Source organism: Heptranchias perlo, chromosome 41, assembly GCF_035084215.1.
Source record: "Heptranchias perlo isolate sHepPer1 chromosome 41, sHepPer1.hap1, whole genome shotgun sequence".
Taxonomy (NCBI): domain Eukaryota; kingdom Metazoa; phylum Chordata; class Chondrichthyes; order Hexanchiformes; family Hexanchidae; genus Heptranchias; species Heptranchias perlo.
The window spans coordinates 8,348,341-8,372,626 of record NC_090365.1 but is presented as its reverse complement, the minus strand read 5'-3'; the positions used below and the strand labels follow the sequence as shown (position 1 = coordinate 8,372,626).

Here is a 24,286-nt window from a genome sequence, read left to right as displayed (position 1 = left end):
GCAATCCAGTTAGTCCCAGTCCCCCCACTCTTTCACCGTAGCTCTGCAAATTTCTTTCCCTTCACATATTTATCCAATTCCTTTTTGAAAGCCAAAATTGACTCTGGTTCCACCGCCCTTTCGGGCAGCGCATTCCAGATCATTACTACTTGTGTAAAAAAGTTTTTCCTCATGTCGCCTTTGGTTCTTTTGCATGTGAAGCGCTTGGAGAAGTTTGTGAGTCCGGCTGAGGTGTTACATAAATGCCTTTGTCTTTCAGTCACTGGGTGTGTAAACTAGAGAAATATTAAATAAATAAATGAGCAGCCCAGCGATTCTATTCCTGTTTATTTAGATGTTGGTTACAGTTGGGGTTGCTATAGTTTAGGATGTATTCTAGTTCGTTCTTCTAATTCTATTTAATACATTGACTCTCCGTGGTGTTGGCTGGTTTCTGCTGTTGGGATCCTCTTCTTCCTTTACTAACAGTAGAAATCCCAGTCCTACAAACACAGGTAGGCATTGTCAAACAGTTCTGTAATAAACCCACCCTTTTCACCACTAACTCCCCTCCCATTGACGACGTTGACTCTCACGGTGTTCCACAGGCACCAGTCACCCTTCGGTGCTTCATCCAAGTGTTTGTCCTTCATGTATAAGCCTAGCCCAGGAGTGGCAGCAGACTAGTCCACTGTAGGAAGCATCATAATCCAGTCCAACACACACACGTACTTACCAACGGGGGTCACTGTGGACAGGGTATGGTACAAACCATCGCCCCACTGCCAGCAGACACCGAATGGACAATAAATGTAAAGGAAAGAATTCTGTAAAGAAGTAAAATACACTTACAACCGTAGGCAGTTCCACAACCTCTGTCCCCAGATGTTGGATCTCTTGCACAACCGAATTTGGGAAAAATCCAAGAATTCCAGACTGCTCCCCAAAATAATCACCTTGAACCTAAACACAGACATTGGTCAGTCGCACAGCCTCAACAGTGGTCAGTCGCGCAGCCCAAACAGACAGTGGTCAGTCCCGCAGCCCAAACACAGACAGTGGTCAGTCCCACAGCCCAAACACAAACACTGGTCAGTCCCGCAGTCCTGAGACTTCCAGGAGAGGGAGTGGGAGGTACAGTCTTTCCACATCTGCTCCAGGCTCCCTGCCGATATTTCCTGGGGGAGTTTCGCTCCATGGTCCCAGTGGGCATTCCCTGGCCGGGGGGTATCGCTGCATGCTCCCACGGGGTGTTTTCTGTACTGCGATGTTCAAGCTGCAGCCTGACTGAGTGCTGAATGAATGTGTCGCTGTGTACACAGTGAAACAACACTTACAAACAAATCCACCTCCCCCCAGTGAATCCATCCTAGTACCGAGTCTTACCCCCTCCCAGTAAACTCTACACAACAATAAAGTAAAGCAGATGTCCCAAATAAAGTCACTCTATCCTGGGATATTTTATTACAAACTATTGCTGTAATGGACACTGGTGGCCTCTCCTCTCCTCTCCAACTGAGGGCGGCTGTGATCGGATTGTGGCTAATTTTGGGGCCTGAGGTTTTTTTAATTTATTCATGGGATGTGGGCGTCGCTGGCGAGGCCGGCATTTATTGCCCATCCCTAATTGCCCTGGAGAAGGTGGTGGTGAGCCGCCTTCTTGAACCGCTGCAGTCCGTGTGGTGAAGGTTCTCCCACAGTGCTGTTAGGAAGGGAGTTCCAGGATTTTGACCCAGTGACGATGAAGGAACGGCGATATATTTCCAAGTCGGGATGGTGTGTGACTTGGAGGGGAATGTGCAGGTGGTGTTGTTCCCATGCGCCTGTTGTCCTTGTCCTTCTAGGTGGTAGAGGTCGCGGGTTTGGGAGGTGCTGTCGAAGAAGCTTTGGCGAGTTGCTGCAGTGCATCCTGTAGTCAGTCCCACAGCCCAAACACAGACACTGGGCAGTCCCACAGCCCAAACACAGCACTGGTCAGTCCCACAGCCCAAACGCAGACACCGGTCTGTCCCACAGCCCAAACGCAGACACCGGTCTGTCCCACAGCCCAAACGCAGACACCGGTCTGTCCCACACCCAAACACAGACACTGGGCAGTCCCACAGTCCAAACACAGACACTGGTCAGTCCCACAGCCCAAAGACAGACACTGGGCAGTCCCACAGTCCAAACACAGACACTGGTCAGTCTCACAGCCCAAACACAGATATCAGTCAGTCTCACAGCTCAAACACAGACATCGGTCAGTCCCACAGCCCAAACACAGACATCGGTCAGTCCCACAGCCCAAACACAGATATCAGTCAGTCTCACAGTTCAAACAGTGGCACCAGACAGACTCAGAGCCTAAACACTGGCAGTGGGCACCAGAAGTGCCAAAGTGCCCAAACACAGACACTGGGCAGATCCACAGCCCAAACGCAGACACCGGTCTATTCCACAGCCCAAACAGACACCGGTCAGTCCCACAGCCCAAACACAGACACTGGTCAGTCTCACAGCCCAAACACAGACATCGGTCAGTCCCACAGCCCAAACACAGACACCGGTCAGTCCCACAGCCCAAACACAGACACCAGTCAGTCCCACAGCCCAAACACAGCCATCGGTCAGTCCCACAGCCCAAACACAGCCATCGGTCAGTCCCACAGCCCAAACACAGACACTGGTCAGTCCCACAGCCCAAACACAGACATCGGTCAGTCTCACAGCCCAAACACAGATATCAGTCAGTCTCACAGCTCAAACACAGACACCGGTCAGTCTCACAGCCCAAACACAGACACCGGTCAGTCTCACAGCTCAAACACAGACATCGGTCAGTCTCACAGCCCAAACACAGCCATCGGTCAGTCTCACAGCCCAAACGCAGACACCGGTCTATCCCACAGCCCAAACAGACACTGGTCAGTCCCACAGCCCAAACGCAGACATCGGTCAGTCTCACAGCTCAAACACAGCCATCGGTCAGTCTCACAGCCCAAACACAGACACTGGTCAGTCCCACAGCCCAAACACAGACATCGGTCAGTCTCACAGCCCAAACACAGATATCAGTCAGTCTCACAGCTCAAACACAGACACCGATCAGTCTCACAGCCCAAACACAGATATCAGTCAGTCTCACAGCTCAAACACTGACATCGGTCAGTCCCACAGCCCAAACACAGACATCGGTCAGTCTCACAGCTCAAACACAGACATCGGTCAGTCTCACAGCCCAAACACAGACACCAGTCAGTCTCACAGCCCAAACACAGACACCGGTCAGTCTCACAGCCCAAACACAGATATCAGTCAGTCTCACAGCTCAAACACAGACACCGGTCAGTCTCACAGCCCAAACACAGACACCAGGCAGTCCCACAGCCCAAACACAGATATCAGTCAGTCTCACAGTTCAAACAGTGGCACCAGACAGACTCAGAGCCTAAACACTGGCAGTGGGCACCGGAGGTGCCAAAGTCAGTCCCAGAGCCAAATGCTAGTGATGGGCAGGAATCAGTCTCAGCATCGAGCACCTAAACTAACTGTGCAGACTCTGCCTCAGACTCACAGTCCCTTGCCAGAAATTGCGTCCCTTCCCTTTGAGTTTCCCATACACATAAACGATTTGTCCTTGGCGGATGTTGATGAATCTGCAGTCAGGACCCGTGTAATCTGCCAGCGCCCGAGCCATTGAAATGGGATCTACAAGAAAAACAGAGCGGAGAATGTTTAAACAGTGCGCACAGTGTCCTGGCTGGGCAACTTTAGCTCAGAACGAAGCCCAGAATAACCCAGCCATTATTTATCAGCGCTCTGAGGGAAAAAAATCAGACAGGGTCCCTGCTCCTGATCGCTATCCAACGCACGTATTGGGATGTTTGGGGGGACGGATAAGATCGATCTTGGCTGTGACAGTCTTTTAAGAGAGTAAGCCGGCCAACACTCAGGAGTCTAAGCCCACACCGCAAGAATGGTGAGGTAGAGGAGGCCAGCCATGGAACTGTATCTTCAGCAGAGAAACCAGAGCCAGCGATGGACCGACAAGTCCAGCAAAGGCTCCGAGTGAAAGCTGCCAGCTTCCTACAGGAATGGACGGGAAAAGAAAAGACAAGGATCGTCAAAGTGAAATCAGCAGCCGACTGTTGTAATGCTGTTAATTCCTCCTGCCAGTGGAAACTGGTTTCTCCTTATTTATTCTTATCAAAATTATGAAGGGTTATGATAGTTTCTCCCTATTTGCTCTGTTTCTACTGGCAGGAGGGTCGGTAACCAGAGGACACAGATTTAAGATAGTTGGCAAAAGAACCAAAGGTGCAGAAAACAATCACGCAAAAGACCGATATTGTCAGAGACACCTCAGTGGGGAAATGAGAATTTTTTTTACGCAGCGAGTTGTAATGATCTGGAATGCGCTGCCTGAAAGGGCGGTGGAAGCAGATTCAATAGTAACTTTCAAAAGGGAATTGGATAAATACTTGAAGGGGAAAAATTTGCAGGGCTACGGGGAAAGAGCAGGGAGAGTGGGACTTATTGGACAGCTCTTTCAAAGAGCCGGCACAGGCACGATGGGCCGAATGGCCTCCAGTGCCGTACGATTCTATGAAAAATTGATTTTTTTTTCATTCCTTGCATAAACTCTTCAGTTAAAACAAGGGACATTTGATAACGCTGCTCCCTCCCAAGATGCTGCATTTCATTTAAAGCAAAGGCCATTTAGTTCAGCTGCTTTTTGAGGATTACTCACGGCTGCATTCTTCATCTGCGCACAGCTTCCTGTCCGCCAGTTTATGCCTCACTTCTCCCCTCGTGGAAAAGACACCAGCGGTGCAGAAAACAATCATGCAAAAGGCCGATGCTGTCAGAGACATCTCGGTCTGCATTTTGTTCCAGCCAGCAAACATTCTGAACCCTCAGCTTACTGGGAGAGAGGAGGCAGCTTTGGGTAAAATACTGGAACTGTGGCCTCCCGGGAGCCCCAGCCAATGTTTGCTAAGCTTAATGGATTGGTTTTGCCAACCTAAAAACTTTGTGGAATGTCCTTCCCGACAGCAACTGGCTTGAAGCAAAAGTCATAAGGACAATTACCTTTTTATAAAGCATGGTAGGAAGAGATGTGTTTACACCTTCCATACACGGAATAAAAATATTTCTCTAAATCTGCTGTTTGAGTTGGATTTGAAAAGCTTGTGTTTGGAATATTATTGAGTGGTTTGTTTTTAAAAGATCTCACCTTCCTTCGGATATATTTGCCTCTAACACAACACAACCCTCTCACACCATTTAACGGAGCTAGGAATGGTACACAAAATCAATACACCCAGGGCAGGTACAGCACAGGTTAGATACAGAGTAAAGCTCCCTCTGCACTGTCCCATCAAACACTCCCAGGGCAGGAACAGCACAAGTTGGATACAGAATAAAGCTCCCTCTACACCGTCCCACTCTCCTACTGCACCACTGTGACAATTAGCCATTTCTCACACCAGCTGTCCCATGACGAGTCTGATTGCCAGTTTTCTGCTGTCGGTCCAAGCTGCTGCAGAACGGACCGAGACTACCCACTCATTACAGGCAGGGCTGTATATGGACCTCGCTGTCAGGCGAGTGTCTCATCCAGTGCCTCCGCCACTCACCCTTTCAGAGAAATCCCCACATCAGTTAGCACCAGGTGGGAGTGTTAAATCTGCAGAACCAAGTGGCAGAAGCATTAAGAGCAGGGAGGGAAGGATTACAAAATACCCCAGTATTTACTTCAACATCAGCAGAAACAAACACCAGTGAAAGCAGCCAGTCTCTTCAGCTAAGCAAGTGGCCCCAGGACAGCTTGTGCTGCCTGGAGTATTTAGCACAAACAAACCTCACTTTACACAGGGTAACACTCCAATCCCTCACTAAGGTCTTGGAATTTATTTTGGAACTGGGTTGGATGGAACAGGAACAGTAACATTTTCAATGCAAGTCCTTCAGATACAGGCACAGCTGCAGGGAATTTCGGGTCTTTCCCAGAGATGCATGGATCTGGATGATTGTTCAGGCAAAGAAAGCCACCTGACCCAGTGGTTTTGTGAATCAAAGTGGTTCTTTATTTAGTCATTTAAAAAGAGGACATAGCAAGCATGAAGCAACTCAATTAATGCAAGGATTGCTCTACCTGATAAAACAAGTGGTGGCGTTCCTTGCTTAATGACTTAAAAGAGTACATGAGCAGGCACAAAGCAAGTAGCATATACCTTATGCATCAAAGCAGCCGTCTAGGTCTAGAAGTAGGGCAGCAATTGCTGCAGAAATAGGTGCATTATTAAGAGATGTGTTGAATGATGTGTCGAGGTTCTTATCATCAGGGTTTGTCTTTTCATCAAAGTTTAGTGACAAAGTGGTTTGGTTAAAGCTCAGAATCAAAGTCTTTTTGTCAAAGTTCAGAAACAAAGCCTTGTTGGAGGAGCTTATGCCACAGTCATTAACTCTGGAAGCTTCTTCGATATCTGTTGTTTTGACTGCTACGACATCTTATTTTTATGTTTCTGAGCAAATGGGTGTGAACCAAGTTATGAGAAGGCCCAATTTGTCCATAGTATTAAAATGGATGCTTGTTGTACTACTCACGGACTGTATGAACCCCTTGTAGCCTCCTCTCTACGTGAAGCCAGTTGTCCGATCAGGTCTTTGTTCTTCGCTGTTGTCGACATCGAAAACCTTCTGAAAGCTTCGCCTTATCAGTTGTTATTGACCGTCGCAGTTTCTGTACTGTATTGCTCCTGCAGTGTTTAAACTGAACGGTTGGATATCAGTTTAATAGTCTGCATTCCGCTGTTTCGCATTTATACTGTAATGTCCCGGGCAAGTTAACCCTTGCTTTCAAACCAACTGTAAATGTGCAATCCAAGTGAATGTCTGAATCCTTTCTAGTGAATCGTCCAGTAGTTCAAGAGTAAAATGGAGTTTGACCCAATGTTCAAAATCCTTACCGAGCTGTGAACACACAAGCTGCTTGGTCTTTTTTGCTAACTGAGCTGTAGTTGGGAAAATCTGGAAACTTGGGGTTTAGCTGCCCCTATTGTACTGAGCACCCTGAGCAAACGCCAGGGACTGTTCTGAAGCTGCAACAGTAGGAGTGCTTCCTACAGTGCTGGTAACAGGCTGATTAAATCAGCAGCAGACCAGGCTCAGTACATGAAGCACTGATGCAGCACTTACAATTCCAGCTACTTTCACAGGGTTCACAACCCACTCGTACCCCTCACGCTACACATGCTCTTTCCTCCCCTGCTGTACTTACCGGTTAAGCAGGGCTAGTCCTACACGTCATTCCACTTGCTCCTCAATCCCATCACAAGACACCACCATGGGAAAACACAGTGGGCAATGAGAATTTCTATCACGTAGTTTCCCCCCACTGCAGTCACCCAACAAAACCCAGCCCTAATGGGCTTATTCCACAAAAAGGGAGTGTATATCTCTACTCTTATCAGAGTGTGTCTCAGTGCCAGCTCCTACACAGCATGTAAAAGGGAACAATTCACTCCTATCTGGTACTGTACTGTCCATGAGTGTCTCAGTGACAGCTCCTGTACAGGATGGGGCTCTTTTCTCTGGAAAAGAGAAGGCTGAGGAGCAACCTAATAGGTCTTTTAAGATTATGAAAGGGTTGGATAGGGCAGATGTAGAGAAAATGTTCCATAACCATAACCCTGTAAAGTACGAGAGCTCGGTGATAAATAAACACTCACAGCAGGTTATAAAAAAAAACTTTTTATTCAGTTAGTCCAATAAGTTCGAAAGCTCCAGGTGCAATGTCACGGAGACTCTGGGTGAACAGCTTTCTTACGTGCGATTAAGCCAAACTGTTACCTCAGCCAGTCAGACACATTCATTCGCTCAAAAATACAGTCAAACGGGGGCAGTCAAATTTTAAAAAAAAAGCATGAGCAGGAGTTAAAGTCCATCCAATTCCTCCACTCAGGGTAAAGCCATGTAATCAGCTCCTGAACAGCATTCAAAAGGGAAGTGAATTATTTCGATTTGACAGGCCCTCTGGGATGTACCCAGGGTGGAATGGGGCAAGGAGAGGATAACAACATACACAACAATCTGAACGGCCCCAGGCAGTGGTCCCTCAGCAGGTTTACAGATCGTATCCACCCCATTAAAACAGAAGCTTGCCTCGTTCACACAGGCCAGCGCGATGCTGGAACATGAGGAACCCGAGGGGGTCTCTCCACTTACCTGAAGCATCAGAACTTTAATCTAATACACAAACCAGTTACTGCACTAAAAAAAAAACCCAGGAGTAACGGCTTCTGAAAACAAAGCCAGAGTTAACCAGTTCAATCCTCCCGACCCCTCATTTCTTTGCAAAGGAGATTTTCATTGCGTTCGACTGTGTGATCTTAAACCCTTGGAGCGCGTCACGGGCTGCTCCAGCCTGCACCTCATTGTCAAATTCCACAAAGGCGATGTCATGACGACCAGGCACTAAACGGACTTCCTTAAACCCAGGGAACCTGAGGAAAAGCAGAAGTCAAAATCAGCACGACAGAGAGTCACACACACAATGTACAGATAACTCAAACCCATGTGAGGAGAGATGCACATTGCATAAGGGGCAAGCACCGTACAACGACACCATTAGCAGCCTCGTCCCTATATAAAGGAAGGGCAATGCTTGGAATTCCAAGGTTCTTTAAGTCCTAGAGCTTGGTTAGACAGTAATGTGTTTTACCTCACTCCAATCATTCAGCCCTTCAGCCCCTCGAGATCCTGACCAGTTCGAGACTGATCCCGGACAGCTGCTTGCTGCGGTGATCCAGTTAGAACGGAATACTCACTGTGCACCTTCCCAACAAGCTGGATGGCCAGGAGGGACAAAACCAGACAGGGTGGGGAGAATCAGTAACCTGCCCTCATCCCCAGTAACATCACTCGGGGCACTACAGCCCCAGAGAATAATCCCCCACCCAAAACAACAGACAGCTTGGACTCTCAACCCGAGTAAACGGGTCTGTGAAATATTTACCCCACCCCCACCTGGCAGAATCTGCAAAATATTTACTTCCTCCTCCTCCCCGCTCCCAGGCCCTCAGTTGAAGTTCTGGCTTTCCCCCCAACCCCATACTCACTGATTGAAAAGCATGGACAACATCAGCTCATTGGTCTCCTCAGGCAGGTTGGTTAAGAAGAGGATATGATTGGGTGGATTCTCAGGCACCTGGGAACCAGAAAGATGGCAGTTAATGTTACAGCACCAAAGCATTGTCATGCACGCACGCACACACACACACACAATCTCCTCACAAAACACCCCCCCCCGACCTCCTCACAACGGAACGAAAGATTCAGACTCTAGACTAACCTCTCCGCTCTGAAAGCTACATCCCAAAGATGCTCAGTGATCCAGCTCAGACACGGAGCCCCTGCCACATGCTGGAATACTGCACGATGTCAGCAGCAGGAATAAACTCCAGCCAATGGTCCAAGCGTTTCTCAGTGAGACAGGGCTTCAGCTCAGAGCAATTCTTTCAAAGCGTGCAGATTTTTCAGAGGGCACAAAGTGAAGCCTTAAACCCAGCGAGGGCACACTCACTGGGCAGCAGGGGAGACCCAGAGAGGGCACACTCACTGGGCAGTCTGGGATCCTCTGTCTACAGAAAGCTTTTCTCCAAGTGCTCATAAGGAAGCTACCAAGTTTGCACACAGTTGACTACAATTCCCAGAGTGTGGGCACAGCGACACAGGCAACCACAGACTGAACACTTACCGTCTGAGCAGGGGGCGGCATCTGTCCAGGCATCATCTGGCCAGGAGGAATGGAACCTGGAGGCATCTGGCCAGGTGCCATCCCAGGTGGTGGCATCATCCCAGGTGGCGGCATGTAGGGAGGCTGTCCTGGCATTGGCATCATCCGTGGGGCCTGGCTCATCATGGGCAATCCCTGGAATCAAAGCAGTGAATAAACAGACACTGGCTTATGGTACAAGTCACTAAAATCTGCAAAGGCATTAGTGATCATTTCATGCCTGAACAGCCAGATGTAAATTGAATTGTTACCATGACAACACACCAACCCCCCCCCGCCCAATAACAAATCCAATTTCTGCTACAGCAGAGTCCTGTTCAGTGATGGCCACTTAAAAGTTACCTTAAAAGTTCCTTGTACTTCCGCTGTACAAGGAATAAATAAATCGACCCTGAGCTGCAGATAAGAGATCAAAAGCTGGGTCAAAGGTGGATTTTAAGGGGTCACAGGTAGGTTTTAAGGGCACGGAGGGCTAGGTGGCTGAAGGCAGTCACCAATAATGGTGTGAAGAGAGGCTGTGTGTTACCCCTCACCCCCTCCCCAACTGCTGACAGCCCCCAGACTCGGAGGATGAGGGGAAAAGAGGGCAGCCGTGGGGCAAGTGAAAACACTCCAAACACCACTTTTTCTTTTTAAGCTTGAGCTCCCGCAGAGACGATAAAAGCAGCCCCGAGTAGTCCAGCAGTTGAAGTGGAGAATATTCACCAGCTGGGCAGATGGGTTTAATGTAACTATTCAAGCAGAGGTTTTTTTTTGCCTCAAACAGTCATGTAAAGGGAATAAAATAAAACAAACGCTAAAAACAGTTGGGAATGTTCTTTAAAACCTACTTCTAGCACAACAAACGTTGCCTTTAAATCAAACAAAAGACACTAAAACATAATTTGGAAAGAAATGCACTAAAATGCCACTCTGACCAGGAAGGCCCCGTTTACAGTAACCAAGGCCCACAAATGGTATTACCAGACAGAGGGGGGTGGGGGGAATTCAATAGCGCCCATCCCCAGAATCAGTGCTGGCGGACTGCAGATAGCCCACCGCCAATATCCCTTTGGGACTGGGCTTATGATGGAGTGACCAGATTGAGACAGAGCCTACAGAACACAAACCGCACCCCTTCTCCGAATAAGGGGGGGGGGGGGGGGAAAACAGGTTACTTAATTGCCAGTCAGTCGCTCATCCACATCCAGACACGTTTTGCTGCACGTCCAGATCGCAGACGGTGAAGTCAGTCACACTTACCGAGACGGGAGGGGGTACGGCGTTGGCTGTAGGGGGGGCAGACACCTTCTTGTTGACAGAGGTTTCAGGAATCTTAACCTTCCTCTTCTCCTTCTTTCGGTCACGTTCCACGTAGGTGCCCTTCATCTTGGCGATAATATCCGAATCCGTCTTTGCATACTGAATCCGCTGTGGACAGGGGGAAAAGGTGCGTCAGCCACTGAAACATCACAGGCCATTTACACGAGGGTCACCCCACAAGAGAGTGAACTGTGTACAAAACGTGAAACAGCCTCACTCAATGGACCTCCTCTGACACCGAGTCAGACCTTTTAAGTTGCTCCACGCCCTAGAAAATCCTCTACAAAAAGATTAGAAGTTATGCCAGTGAGGAAATGGAGAGTAACACTGGCTGGACTGAATCACTCACTGACAGCTGGGAGCGGGGCTTCAGGCTGACAAGAGCCGAGGTGGACTTGGATCAGTCGCAGCCCGACAGCACCGGTGGAGCATCGAGATCAACTGAAATGCCACGAGCCAGAGCCACGCTGTAGATCAGCCCCAAGGAGCGATACGACCTCTACGTGGTACTCACCATCGGTTTGTCGTAGAAGGGAAAGCCCTGCATGGATCTCAGGGCATTGGTAGCACTGCTCACTTCCTTGAAAATCACAAAGGCCTGTCCCCGCATTTTCAGGTTCCTGGAGACAAGGATGTCCAGAATCTGGCCAAACTGGGAGAAGATGGCGTACAGCGATTTCTTCAACTCTAGAGAGACAAACCAACCAATCAACTTCTGCTTCAACTCAGTGGAAAGCAGCAAGTGCAGCTAGACTCTAATATCACTGGTCAGTTCTCAGTCACAATTTAAGTCTAGTAAATCTGGTTGATGGCAAACATTTTTGCTCACTGCAATGACACATTATGCTATCCCGTACACAGTGCTGATCTCCATACTACAAGAATAAGAGGCACTGGAGAAGGTGCAAAAAAGATTCACAAGAATGATACTAGAACTGAGGTATTAGAACTACCAGGAAAGACTGAACAGGCTGGGGCTCTTTTCGTTAGAAAAAAAAAGAGAAGGCTGAGGGATGACCTAATAGAGGTCTTTAAGATTATGAAGGGATTCGATAGGAAAGACAGATGTTTCTACTTGTGAGAGAGTCCAAAATTAGGGGCCAGAAATATAATCATAGAAAGGCTACAGCACGGAAGGAGGCCATTCGGCCCATCGAGTCCTTGCCGGACTTACTGTAATTAAGAAAATTAATAAATCCAGTAAGCAATGCAGGAGAAATGTATTTAACCAGAGAATGGTTAGCATGTGGCACTCACTACCACAAAGAGTAGTTGAGGCAAATAGCATAGATGCATTTAAGGGGAAGCTAGATAAACACTTGAAGGAGAAAGAAATAAAAGCATAAGAATTAGGAGCAGGAGTAGGCCATCCGGCCCCTCGAGCCTGCTCCGCCATTCAACTAGATCATGGCTGATCATCTACCTCGTCGCCATTTTCCTGCACCATCACCATAACCCTTGATGCCTTTAATATCTAGAAATCTATCGATCTCTGTTTTGAATGTACTCAATGACTGAGCCTCCACAGCCCTCTGGGGTACAGAATTCCAAAGATTCACAACCCTCAGTGAAGAAATTTCTCCTCATCTCAGTCCTAAATGGCTGACCCCTTATTCTGAGACTGTGACCCCTGGTTCTAGACTCCCCAGCCAGGGGAAACATCCTCCTTGCATCTACCTTGTCGAGCCTGAAAGAATTTTGTATGTTTCAATGAGACCACCTCTCATTCTTCTAAACTCTAGAGAATACAGGCCTAGTCAACTCAATCTCATACGACAATCCTGCCATCCCAGGAATCAACCTGGTGAACCTTCGTTGCACTCCCTCTATGGAAAGTACATCCTCTTAGGTAAGGAAAACAAAATTGTACTCCAGGTGCGGTCTCACCAAGGCCCTCTATAATTGCAGTAAGACATCTTTACTCCTGTACTTAAATCCTCTTGTAATAAAAGCCAACATACCATTTGCCTTCCTAATTGCTTGCTGCATCTGCATGTTAGCTTTTAGTGACTCATGTACAAGGACACCCTTTGAACATCAACATTTCCCAATCTCTCACCATTTAAAAAATACTCCGCATTTCTGTTTTTCCTACCAAAGTGGATAACTTCACATTTTTCCACATTATATTCCATCTGCCCACTCACTTAGCCTGTGAGCCCTGGTTCTAGACTCCCCAGCCAGGGGCAACATCCTCCCTGCATCTACTCTAACGATCCCACTGAAGCCTTTGCATCCTCCTCACAACTCACATTCCCACCTAGTTTTGTGTCATCAGCAAACTTGGAGATATTACATTCGGTCCCCTCATCCAAAACATTGCTATAGATTGTGAATAGCTGGGGCCCAAGCACCGATCGCTGTGGGTACCTCTCTAGTCAGTCTACCAACCTGAAAAAGATCTGTTTATTCCTACTCTGCTTTGTCTGTTAATCAATTCTCAATCCATGCCAGTCTATTACCCCCAATTCCATGTGCTCTAACTTTGTTTACCAACCTCCTGTGTGGGACTTTATCAAATGCCTTCTGAAAATCCAAATACACCACATCCACTGGTTCCACCTTATCTATTCTACTAGTTACATCCTCAAAGAACTGCAATAGGTTTGTCAAACACGATTTCCCTTTCATAAATCCGTACTAACTCTGCCAAATCCTATTATTATTTTCTAAGTATCCTGTTATCACTTCCTTTATAATAGATTCTAGCATTTTCCCTACTGATGTTAGGCTAACAGGTCTGTAGAAGGATATGCTGATGGGGTTAGATGAAGTAGTTGGGAGAAAGCTCGGGTGGAGTGTAAAAACAGATAGACCTGTTGTGCCAAATGGCCTGTTTCTGTGCTGTAAAACTCAATGTAAGAATCAATGCTCCTTTCCCAAATACTCTCCTGTCTAACCCATTAACCCAACACACCCAGTCACTGTTGCCCCGACTCCTCCCCTGAACGGTTACCATCTTTTTTAATCTTCTCATTCAGATTGTTGATGTAGATGGTGTGGTTTGGGCGGCTCTCTTGGACAGACATCCCTCTTCACTGGAGCAACTGAAATTTTAAAATGAGAGTGAAAAATCACAGCCAAAAGCAGTCTCTGCAAAAAAAAAAAAAATCCTTTTCTCCATTACTTTGTGACGAGACAGAAATATACACAGTCACAGCATACGTGACTACATTGGGTAATAAATAGGGAGAACCTTCACCACACGGACTGCAGCGGTTCAAGAAGGCGGCTCACCGCCACCTTCTCAAGGGATGGGCAATAAATGCTGGCCTCGCCAGCGATGCCCACATCCCATGAACGAATAAAAAAAGTCACGGTGTAGAGCTAACAACCCAGAAGTTGTGAGCTCAATTCCCACCATGGCAAGTTGTGAAATCGAATTCAACGAATCTGGAAAAGTTTTGGTTTGGACCAAACAAATAAATGACTAAAAGATAATCATTCAAACCCAACTGGTTCACTAACGCCCTCCCAGGGAAGGGAGCCCATCGCTGGGCACTAGTGCCAACCGTGCGCTTGACCGGATGCCCTGAAGTGGGCACTAAATGGAGCTGTGCCAGCATCGCCCACATCCCAGGGAAAACAAGAGCGGAGGAGCTGCCCCAGGGTAGGGCTGGGTGGGTGGGTGGGGCACCTGGTGTCTCCATACCCAACCCACCAACACCACCACCACCCCAGGGCGCAAAGTGGTGCAGCGCTGGGAGGGGCAGGCTGGGGTCGGGCACAAACCCTCACTGGGGCTGGGCAGCCAAGCCAGGGCTGGTGGTCTGGGGTAAAAGGGGGTATCCCGCCCACAGGCACCGTGAACCCGGAAGCAACCGCCCGGCGGGGACCTCTAACCCCGACACCCCGCTGAAGCCGGCCAGAGGCCTGCTCCACAACAGCCGGTAAGTTCGCGGCCTCCGGGCCCTATAATCCAAGCGCAATATCGACCGTCAAAGACGGAGAGGGTTCGGGCGGCGCGGCCCCGCCCGGTCTCGGCCGCCGATGCCGCCGCCAACTCACCGATTGAGGCGGATTCTCGCGGACTCCCAACCGACAAACCGCCCGCTGCCCGCACGCACCGGATGTCCCGCTCCCCCCCGCTCCGGATTGGTCGGTTCTGGCCGCAAGCCGCTTACCGATTGGCTGCCCGAGCTGTCAATCAACGAAGCGGAAAAAAAACGCGCCAATTCGGCGGCTGACGGTAATAAAAAAAAAAGCGGCCGCACCGTGAGGTCTCGCGGGCCGAATTATTCTCGGTCCTCCGCCGGTTTAATGCTCCTCACCGGCGGGAAAATCTCACCTGGTCGCTGTCCAATTCTTCTTACTAATCGAATTTTCGGACCGGAAATCCCGCCCCTTAGGGCAACGGCCATGAATGATTGGATGAGGCGAAGCCGATGAGCCGAGCTGATTGGCTTGTTCTGATGTCAATCAAGCACAGGGCTTGATTGCCTTCAATCACTGAATGTTCCAGCACAGCACAGCAAGATCCCACAAACAGCAATGTGATAATGACCAGATCATCTGTTTTTTTTTAGTGATGTTGGTTGAGGGATAAATATTGGCCCATAAATAGCGGCCATGGGATCTTTTACATCCACCTGAGAGGGCAGACGGAGCTTCGGTTTAACCTCTCCTCCGAAAGACGGCACCTCTGACAGTGCAGCACTCCCTCAGTACTGCACTGGGAGTGTCGGCCTGGATCAAGTCTCTGGAGTGGGACTCAAACCCACAACCTTCTGACTCAGAGGCAAGAGTGCCAGCCACTGAGTCACGGCTGACATTCCATGACGTGACTGGGCTCTGTTTTCACCGTGTGCTAAGTACGAAACTCGGCTGGGGGGCACGGGGTTGGTGCCCGGGTTCCAATGCCCCGGGATGACAATTCATTGATAACCTCAGCAGTCAATAGCTGTCCACGTTGAAGGAAATGGGGAAAATAAACTTACTTTAGAAACAACATTTTCACTCTCTACTTTTCCTTTTAGAAACGACTGGCTGCTCCAAGCAGAAAACTTACTGCACTCTGGGTAGGTGCCTATGGTTGCTGTGCTCAATCAGATTGCTGCTGAAGGGTAGTGGAAATCTGGAATTCTCTTCCCACCCCCAAAAAGCTGTTGAGGCTGGGGGAGGGGGGGCAATTGAAAATTTGGATCGATAGATTTTTGTTAGGCAAGGTTATCAACAACAACAGCGCCTTTAATGTAATAAAACGTCCCAAGGCGCTTCACAGGAACGATCTTCAAACAAAATTTGATACCGAGCCACATAAGGAGATATTAGGACAGGTGACCAAAAGCTCGGTCAAAGAGGTTTTAAGGAGCGTCTTAAAGGAGGAGAGAGAGGCGGAGAGGATTAGCGAGGTCAAGGGAAATGGAACCACACAGTTAAATGGAATTAAGACACAGATCAGCCACGATCTAATTGAATGGCGGAACAGGCTCAAGGGGCTGAATGGCCTTCTCCTGCTCCTATCTTCCCATTCAGCAGACAGCATTTAAATAGAGAATATATCCGAGCAGTTTGAAGGCAGCGATGAGTCTGACCGATTCTCGTCCCGTTGCTTTATTAACTTGTTACCCTCCAGACATTGGGAGTTAAACAAGACTCCAGGGAAATGCCATGTACTTTCCAGAGGTAGAAACTTGCATTTATATAGCGCCTTTCATGACCTCAGGACGTCCCAAAGCGCTTTACAGCCAATGAAGTACTTTTGAAGTATAGTCACTATTGTAATGTAGGAAACGCGGCAGCCAATTTGCGCACAGCAAGGTCCCACAACCATCAATGAGATAACGACAAGATAATTATGTTTTAGTGATGTTGGTTGAGGAATAAATATTGGCCAGGACACCACCAGCTCCTACCCAAAGGTGTGAAAACTGTTTCCTGATAATTGGATCTCTGCATAATCATCAGTAATGATGTTGCATCAGTAACCAGGAGTAAGGGTTGGAATTTGCATACGTTAAAGATGCATGGATGGTTTTTGGAATTATAACCGAGACTGGTTTACTCTTTTCTTTCCTGATGCCAGTGTCATAACTCAGTGTTTCTGGACCCTCAACGACCTGATCGTCGCAGAGACTGACCAGAGAGAAGAGGAGCAATCGGGGGACGTTCAGACAGTCAAATTTACCAACTCGAGGCAAAAAGGGTGTCTAATGGTGAATTGATGGACAGCAGCTACCACTATGTCCAATGTCCTGCACTTCAAAATGGCACAAGAAATGGAGGAAAATCCCAGCGAGGACAAGTCTGAGTTTTCTAACGGTTCGGAATGTTCACGACTGTCCCCTCCGTTGCTGCCCCCGCCTCCTCCTCCACCCCCCCCTCCGTTGCTGCCCCCTCCTTCTCTACCTGCAAGAAAGAAGTTGTACCAGCTTCTTGCTGAAGGGCAGTTGCCTGCGATTGGAGAGCAGGCGGAGGTGAAGAGGCTGCTCCTGAACAGGCCGGACAGGTACATGATCCGAGAAAATGTGAGCGCATTTTTTTTTGATGAGTGCTGTTTCCTCACTGCTTGTTTTTAGCAGTTTTCTGGCGCACAGCGCACCCAGGGTCAGCCCTGACACTGACCAGGAGGAGGCGCACAAGAGCAGCGCAGTGTAACCCCTTCATTTTCCTGACTATGCGGTCTGCATTCAGAATCCCCTCCCCTGCAGCGCAGTAGAGTTGTGTGTGTAATGACAAATTAATACCACTCGCCTGTGTGTGTCATTACAGATTAATACCGCTCTCCTATTTGTGTTATTACAAGTTAACAGTACTTCCCTGTGTGTGTTATTACAGGTTAACAGTGTTTCCCTTTGTGTGTTATTACAGGTTAACAGCACTCCCCTGTGTTATTACAGGTTAACAGCGCTCCCCTGTGTGTGCTATTACAGGTTAACAGCACTCCCCAGTGTGTGTTATTACAAGTTAACAGTACTCCCCTGTGTGTGTTATTACAGGTTAACAGCACTCCCCTGTGTGCCTGTGTGTGCTATTACAGGTTAACAGCACTCCCCCGCGTGTGCTATTACAGGTTAACAGTGCTCCCCTGTGTGTGCTATTACAGGTTAACAGCGCTCTCCTGTGTGTGCTATTACAGGTTAACAGCACTCCCCCGCGTGTGCTATTACAGGTTAACAGTGCTCCCCTGTGTGTGCTATTACAGGTTAACAGCGCTCTCCTGTGTGTGCTATTACAGGTTAACAGCGCTCCCCTGTGTGTGCTATTACAGGTTAACAGCGCTCCCCTGTGTGTGCTATTACAGGTTAACAGCACTCCCCTGTGTGTGTTATTACAGGTTAACAGCGCTCCCCTGTGTGTGCTGTTACAGGTTAACAGTGCTCCCCTGTGTGTGATATTACAGGTTAACAGTGTTCCCCTGTGTGTGCTATTACAGGTTAACAGTGCTCCCCTGTGTGTGCTATTACAGGTTAACAGTGTTCCCCTGTGTGTGCTATTACAGGTTAACAGTGCTCCCCTGTGTGTGCTATTACAGGTTAACAGTGCTCCCCTGTGTGTGCTATTACAGGTTAACAGTGTTCCCCTGTGTGTGCTATTACAGGTTTAACAGTGCTCCCCTGTGTGTGCTATTACAGGTTAACAGCACTCCCCTGTATGTGCTATTACAGGTTAACAGTGCTCCCCTGTGTGTGCTATTACAGGTTAACAGTGTTCCCCTGTATGTGCTATTACAGGTTAACAGTGCTCCCCTGTGTGTGCTATTACAGGTTAACAGCGCTCCCCTGTGTGTGATATTACAGGTTAGCAGTGTTCCCCTGTATGTGCTATTACAGGGTAACAGTGCTCCCCTGTGTGTGCTATTACAGGTTAACAGCGCTCCCCTGTGTGTGATATTACAGGTTAACAGCACTCCCCTGTGTGTGCTATTAATGGTTAACAGCACTCCCCTGTGTGTGCTGTTACAGGTTAACAGTGCTCCCCTGTGTGTGATATTACAGGTTAACAGTGTTCCCCTGTGTGTGCTATTACAGGTTAACAGTGCTCCCCTGTGTGTGCTATTACAGGTTAACAGTGTTCCCCTGTGTGTGCTATTACAGGTTAACAGTGCTCCCCTGTGTGTGCTATTACAGGTTAACAGTGCTCCCCTGTGTGTGCTATTACAGGTTAACAGTGTTCCCCTGTATGTGCTATTACAGGTTAACAGCGCTCCCCTGTGTGTGATATTACAGGTTAACAGTGTTCCCCTGTATGTGCTATTACAGGTTAACAGTGCTCCCCTGTGTGTGCTATTACAGGTTAACAGCGCTCCCCTGTGTGTGATATTACAGGTTAACAGTGCTCCCCTGTGTGTGCTATTACAGGTTAACAGCACTCCCCTGTGTGTGCTATTAATGGTTAACAGCACTCCCCTGTGTGTGCTATTACAGGTTAACAGTGCTCCCCTGTGTGTGATATTACAGGTTAACAGTGCTCCCCTGTGTGTGCTATTACAGGTTAACAGCACTCCCCTGTGTGTGTTATTAATGGTTAACAGCACTCCCCTGTGTGTGCTATTACAGGTTAACAGTGCTCCCCTGTGTGTGATATTACAGGTTAACAGTGCTCCCCTGTGTGTGCTATTACAGGTTAACAGTGCTCCCCTGTGTGTGCTATTACAGGTTAACAGTGTTCCCCTGTGTGTGCTATTACAGGTTTAACAGTGCTCCCCTGTGTGTGCTATTACAGGTTAACAGCACTCCCCTGTATGTGCTATTACAGGTTAACAGTGCTCCCCTGTGTGTGCTATTACAGGTTAACAGCGCTCCCCTGTGTGTGCTATTACAGGTTAACAGTGCTCCCCTGTGTGTGCTATTACAGGTTAACAGCGTTCCCCTGTGTGTGCTATTACAGGTTAACAGCGCTCCCCTGTGTGTGCTATTACAGGTTAACAGCGCTCCCCTGTATGTGCTATTACAGGTTAACAGTGTTCCCCTGTGTGTGCTATTACAGGTTAACAGTGTTCCCCTGTATGTGCTATTACAGGTTAACAGTGCACCCCTGTATGTGCTATTACAGGTTAACGTCAGTACCCAGTCTGCTATAAAGTGACAGATGTTCTTCCAGGGAATGAATGGCTGAGAATTTTCCTGATTTTCTTTGATTTTTTCACAGCTTCAGTAAAGAATTGAAGTGGCTCCTTATTAATAAATACGTCCCTTCTCTGATCCAGGATGGTCCTCAGTGAGTATCCAATCGTGTTTCCATATCAAGGTAAACTGTCAGTTTGGCTCGGTTAGTATCACTGGCACCATGGAGTCAGAAGGTTGTAGGCTCAAGTCCCACTCCAGAGACTTGAGCACATAATCTAGGCTGACACTCCCAATGAAATATTGAGGGAGTGCTATACTGTCGGAGGGTCAGTACCGAGGGAGTGCTGTACTGTCGGAGGGTCAGTACTGAGGGAGCACTGCACTGTAGGAGGGGGCAGTACTGAGGGAGCGCTGCACTGTCGGAGGGGCTGTACTGAGGGAGCGCTGCACTGTCAGAGGGGCAGTACTGAGGGAGCGCTGCACTGTCGGAGGGGCAATACTGAGGGAGCGCTGCACTGTCGGAGGGGCAGTACTGCGCTTTAGAGGAGAAGTTAACCTGTCCACCTGTTCAGGTGGCTGTCAAGGATCCCATGTCACTATTTGAAGAGCAGCGAGTTTTCCCAGTGTCCTGGCCGATATTCATCCCTCAACCAATGCCTGATCATTCATCTCATTCTTATTTTTGGGATTGCACTGTGCATAAAATCGCTGCTGTGTTCACCGACAGAACAGTGACTGCCCTTCAAAGTAATTTGTTGCACGTGGAGCGTTTTGAGCTGCGATAAGATGCTCTATAAAGACTGATCTTTCTTTCTAAATTTAATCCAAAAATACACAGTTCCCAAATCCTCACCCACTCACACCTGTTGGATAAAATTCCAACATGAGGAGCTTCCCTATTGGCATAATGGGTAAATGCCCTGTCTGGACTACGCCCCGTCTGTGGTCCTCGCCCCGTCTGTGGTCCTCGCCCCGTCTGCGGGCTGCACCACGTCTATGGTCACGCCCCGTCTATGGGCCACACCCCATCTGTGGTCTACACCCCGTCTGTGTGCTGCACCCTGTTTGCTGTGGACTGTTTCTCTGCTGCTCCCGCTCCACGTGTTATCTTGTATTTCAGGTGTGGACTGGTTGCTCTGTGGATGGCAGGACATTTGCTGAATGTGTGCGAGGTGATGGGTCTGGAGGCAATCGTGAACTGTGCGATGGCCAGAGGCTACACTGTTCAGGGAGAGATGTTCTCAGGTATCGTGCAACACACAACAGTCAATTATCTCCTGACACCGCTCCTCTCGTTGGTCCCTGTTCCTTTTATCCGGTTTCACTTCTCTTTATCATGATCTGTTTCTGTCTTTCTTTCTGTGTCAGTTGGTGTCACTCTTGCCTCTGAGTCAGAAGGTTGTGGGTTCAAGTCTGGACGAGAAACTAGAGAAACTGAATTCTCTTCACTAGATAAGAAAGGTTTATGGGGAAATCTGATAGGGTTGTTAAATTAGATGAGGTTTTGATAAGGTGAATTGGGGAAAACTGATCAGTCAGTAACTAGAGGATTGTGCTGATAGGAGGAGATGAAGAGGGGTGGGAGGCGGCTCGTTTGGAGCATAAACACTGGCATGTTGGGCCGAATGCTTGTTTCTGTGCTGTACATTCTATGTAAGTCCCATTCCAGAGACTTGAGCACAAAATCTAGGCCGACAAGACCGCCTGCTTCCACTTCCATCACATCGCCTGTCTCCGCCCCTGCCTCAGCTCATCTGCTGCTGAAACCCTCATCCATGCCTTTGTTACCTCCAGACTCAACCATTCCAATGTACTCCCGGCCAGCCTCCCATCTTCCATCCTCCGTAAACTTGAGCTGATCCAAAATTCTGCTGCCTGTATCCTAACTCGCACCAAGTCCCATTCACCCTGTGCTCGCTGACCTACATTGGCTCCCGGTCCAGCAACGCCTCGATTTTAAAATTTTCATCCTTGTTTTCAAATCCCTCCACGGCCTCTCCCCTCCCTATCTCTGTAACCTCTTTCAGCCCTATAACCCTCTGAGATCTTTACGGTCCTCCAATTCTGGCCTCTTCATCCCCGATTTTAATCGCTCCACCATTGGCGGCTGTGCCTTCAGCTGCCAAGGCCCTAAGCTCTGGAATTCCCTCCCTAAACCTTTCCGCCTCTCTCTCCTCTTTTAAGACGCTCCTTAAAACCTACCTCTTTGACTAAGCTTTTGGTCACCTGTCCTAATATCTCCTTACGTGGCTCAGTGTCAAATTTTGTTTGATAATGCTCCCGCGAAGTGCCTTGTGACGTTTTACTGCATTAAAGGTGCTTTATAAATGCAAGTTGTTATTGTTGGCACTCCCGATGCAGTACTGAGGGAGGTAAACCGAGGCCCCATTCTGCCCTGTCACAGCACTATTTGAAGACGAGCAGGGGAGTTCTCCTCAGTGACCTGGCCAATATTTATCCCTCAACCAACATCACTCAAAACAGATTATCTGGTCATTTATCACATTGCTATTTGTGGGACCTTGCTGTGCGCAAATTGGCTGTCGTGTTTCCTACATTACAAGAGTGACTATACTTCCAAAGTACTACATTGGCTGTGAACCACTCTGGGACGTCCTGAGGTCGTGAAAGGGGCTATATAAATGCAAGTCTTTCTTTTTTTTTCTGATTCCAGGTGCTAATATGGTGAAACTGGCAGAGGAAGTTTTTCAATGTCGCGGTGAACTCCTTAATGAAGGCTTAATGGGAAGTAACAAAGCCAGAATAATGCATCACCTGTGGGCTGGTTATCCTGTATTGATACCGTATCCTTGTAACAATTAATTACATTGACGTTCAGATACTCAATGCAGCCAGTACCTGTACAGGTCTGGGCTGCAAATCAGTAACCATTGGCCAGCAACAGGCTGTGATTGTTCAGATGCTGGCGCGGGTTTACAGGGCTTCCAGAACCACAGAATCTGGTGAAATTTCCTGGCCTTCACTTCCAAGGGAGCTGTCAGGCTGGGTACAGTACCACGGGCACTGGCTGCCCTCCCGTATCTCACCCAAGTGGCCATTCTACATGTAGTGAGTATTGGCACCCTCCTTCACAGTGAGCGTGCCATGGCTATGGCTGAGCCTGAGCCTGACCCTCCCCATTGTCAACAGCTGTACACTTTCCAGCAGGGGTCACTGGGCAGTGATCAGGAGCTGGAGCCCTGGCTGATTTCCCCTCTCTCTAACCCAGGGGTCACTGGGCAGTGATGAGGAGCTGGAGCCCTGGCTGATTTCCCCTCTCTCTAACCCAGGGGTCTCTGGGCAGTGATGAGGAGCTGGAGCCCTGGCTGATTTCTCCTCTCTCTAACCCAGGGGTCACTGGGCAGTGATGAGGAGCTGGAGCCCTGGCTGATTTCTCCTCTCTCTAACCCAGGGGTCACGGGGCAGTGATCAAGAGTAAGAACCCTGGACGATTCTCCCCTTCCTAACCCAGGGCACTGAGGCCAACTGTAGGAATCCCCACTGGTAGTTGTGCTGAAAGAGCACTGACCGGGGATGTAACCTTGGACCTAAATGGTCTGCACGACTCAGTCCCACATCTGTAACTTCCCTGACGGTTTAATGGGAAAGGCAGCTCCACACAAGGGTTCAGTGTGGTACTGAGTCAAACAGGCCGCAAGGCCCAAGGTTAAGTCACTGATCTACGCTGGATTCGCTGAGGCAGCAGTTGGTCCTGCTCCTGTTGGCCTCTGCAACCCTGGGCTGGGGGGAGCACATTGCTAACAACCAGGTTTACTTATCAAACTAGCAAGTCCTTAACGACAGGAAGGTACGATGAAGATTTTAATCATGAGCCCTGCCTGCGGAAAGGACACAGAGCTCACTGGGCAGTGGTGTCAGGTGAGAGGTCAATACCAAGTGGATCTGTGTTCGTAGAGGCTGTGTCACTGTCAATATATTGCTGCCCCCCCCAATCCAGGTAACTCCGATATACAGTGACCCCCCCCCGCCTCTATAACTCACTCTGCATTATATAAAGTACACTACTATAACCTGTGACAATATTTCACTGCAAACCTGGCCTGTCGCTTTAAGACCAATGCTCAGGTACTCCCTGTGCAGTGGTGATCTAAATAAACCCTGAGATTAATCTGTTTAATTGCTGTTTGGTGAGTTTACAGGTCGCGCAGTGTTTGTAAATGTCTGGCTCCAGGTCAGAAAAGAACCTCCTTTTTTT

General features: G+C 48.5%; 3 protein-coding genes across 4 annotated transcripts in view; 1 reads left to right on the top strand and 2 right to left on the bottom strand.

Annotated features, from left to right (window-relative positions):
* Window positions 1-291: 291 nt before the first annotated feature.
* LOC137305840 (melanoma-derived growth regulatory protein-like) lies at window positions 292-4,905 on the bottom strand. Its single transcript, XM_067974769.1, has 4 exons — window positions 4,712-4,905; window positions 3,536-3,669; window positions 832-942; window positions 292-482 (listed from the first exon to the last, which is right to left on the bottom strand). The coding sequence occupies exons 1-4, from the start codon at window positions 4,866-4,868 to the stop codon at window positions 462-464; spliced, it is 423 nt and encodes a 140-aa protein (XP_067830870.1). The 5' UTR covers window positions 4,869-4,905; the 3' UTR covers window positions 292-461.
* Window positions 4,906-7,700: 2,795 nt separating this feature from the next.
* snrpa (small nuclear ribonucleoprotein polypeptide A) lies at window positions 7,701-15,152 on the bottom strand. The gene is made up of 7 exons (XM_067975026.1): window positions 15,071-15,152; window positions 14,019-14,109; window positions 11,577-11,749; window positions 11,003-11,170; window positions 9,722-9,895; window positions 9,084-9,172; window positions 7,701-8,468 (listed from the first exon to the last, which is right to left on the bottom strand). The coding sequence occupies exons 2-7, from the start codon at window positions 14,089-14,091 to the stop codon at window positions 8,309-8,311; spliced, it is 837 nt and encodes a 278-aa protein (XP_067831127.1). The 5' UTR covers window positions 14,092-14,109; window positions 15,071-15,152; the 3' UTR covers window positions 7,701-8,308.
* Window positions 14,881-24,286, top strand: part of actmap (actin maturation protease) — a 15,872-nt gene continuing 6,466 nt past the window's right edge. The window contains exons 1-7 of one of the 2 annotated variants that reach the window (XM_067975023.1): window positions 14,881-14,952; window positions 16,039-16,080; window positions 17,088-17,510; window positions 20,153-20,221; window positions 21,191-21,315; window positions 22,745-22,874; window positions 23,879-23,949. In XM_067975023.1, the coding sequence (XP_067831124.1) occupies window positions 17,245-17,510; window positions 20,153-20,221; window positions 21,191-21,315; window positions 22,745-22,874; window positions 23,879-23,949 (661 nt within the window). In that variant the 5' untranslated portion in view covers window positions 14,881-14,952; window positions 16,039-16,080; window positions 17,088-17,244. The remainder of the gene's footprint in view (window positions 14,953-16,038; window positions 16,081-17,087; window positions 17,511-20,152; window positions 20,222-21,190; window positions 21,316-22,744; window positions 22,875-23,878; window positions 23,950-24,286) is intronic. The other variant, XM_067975024.1, reaches the window with a different exon arrangement.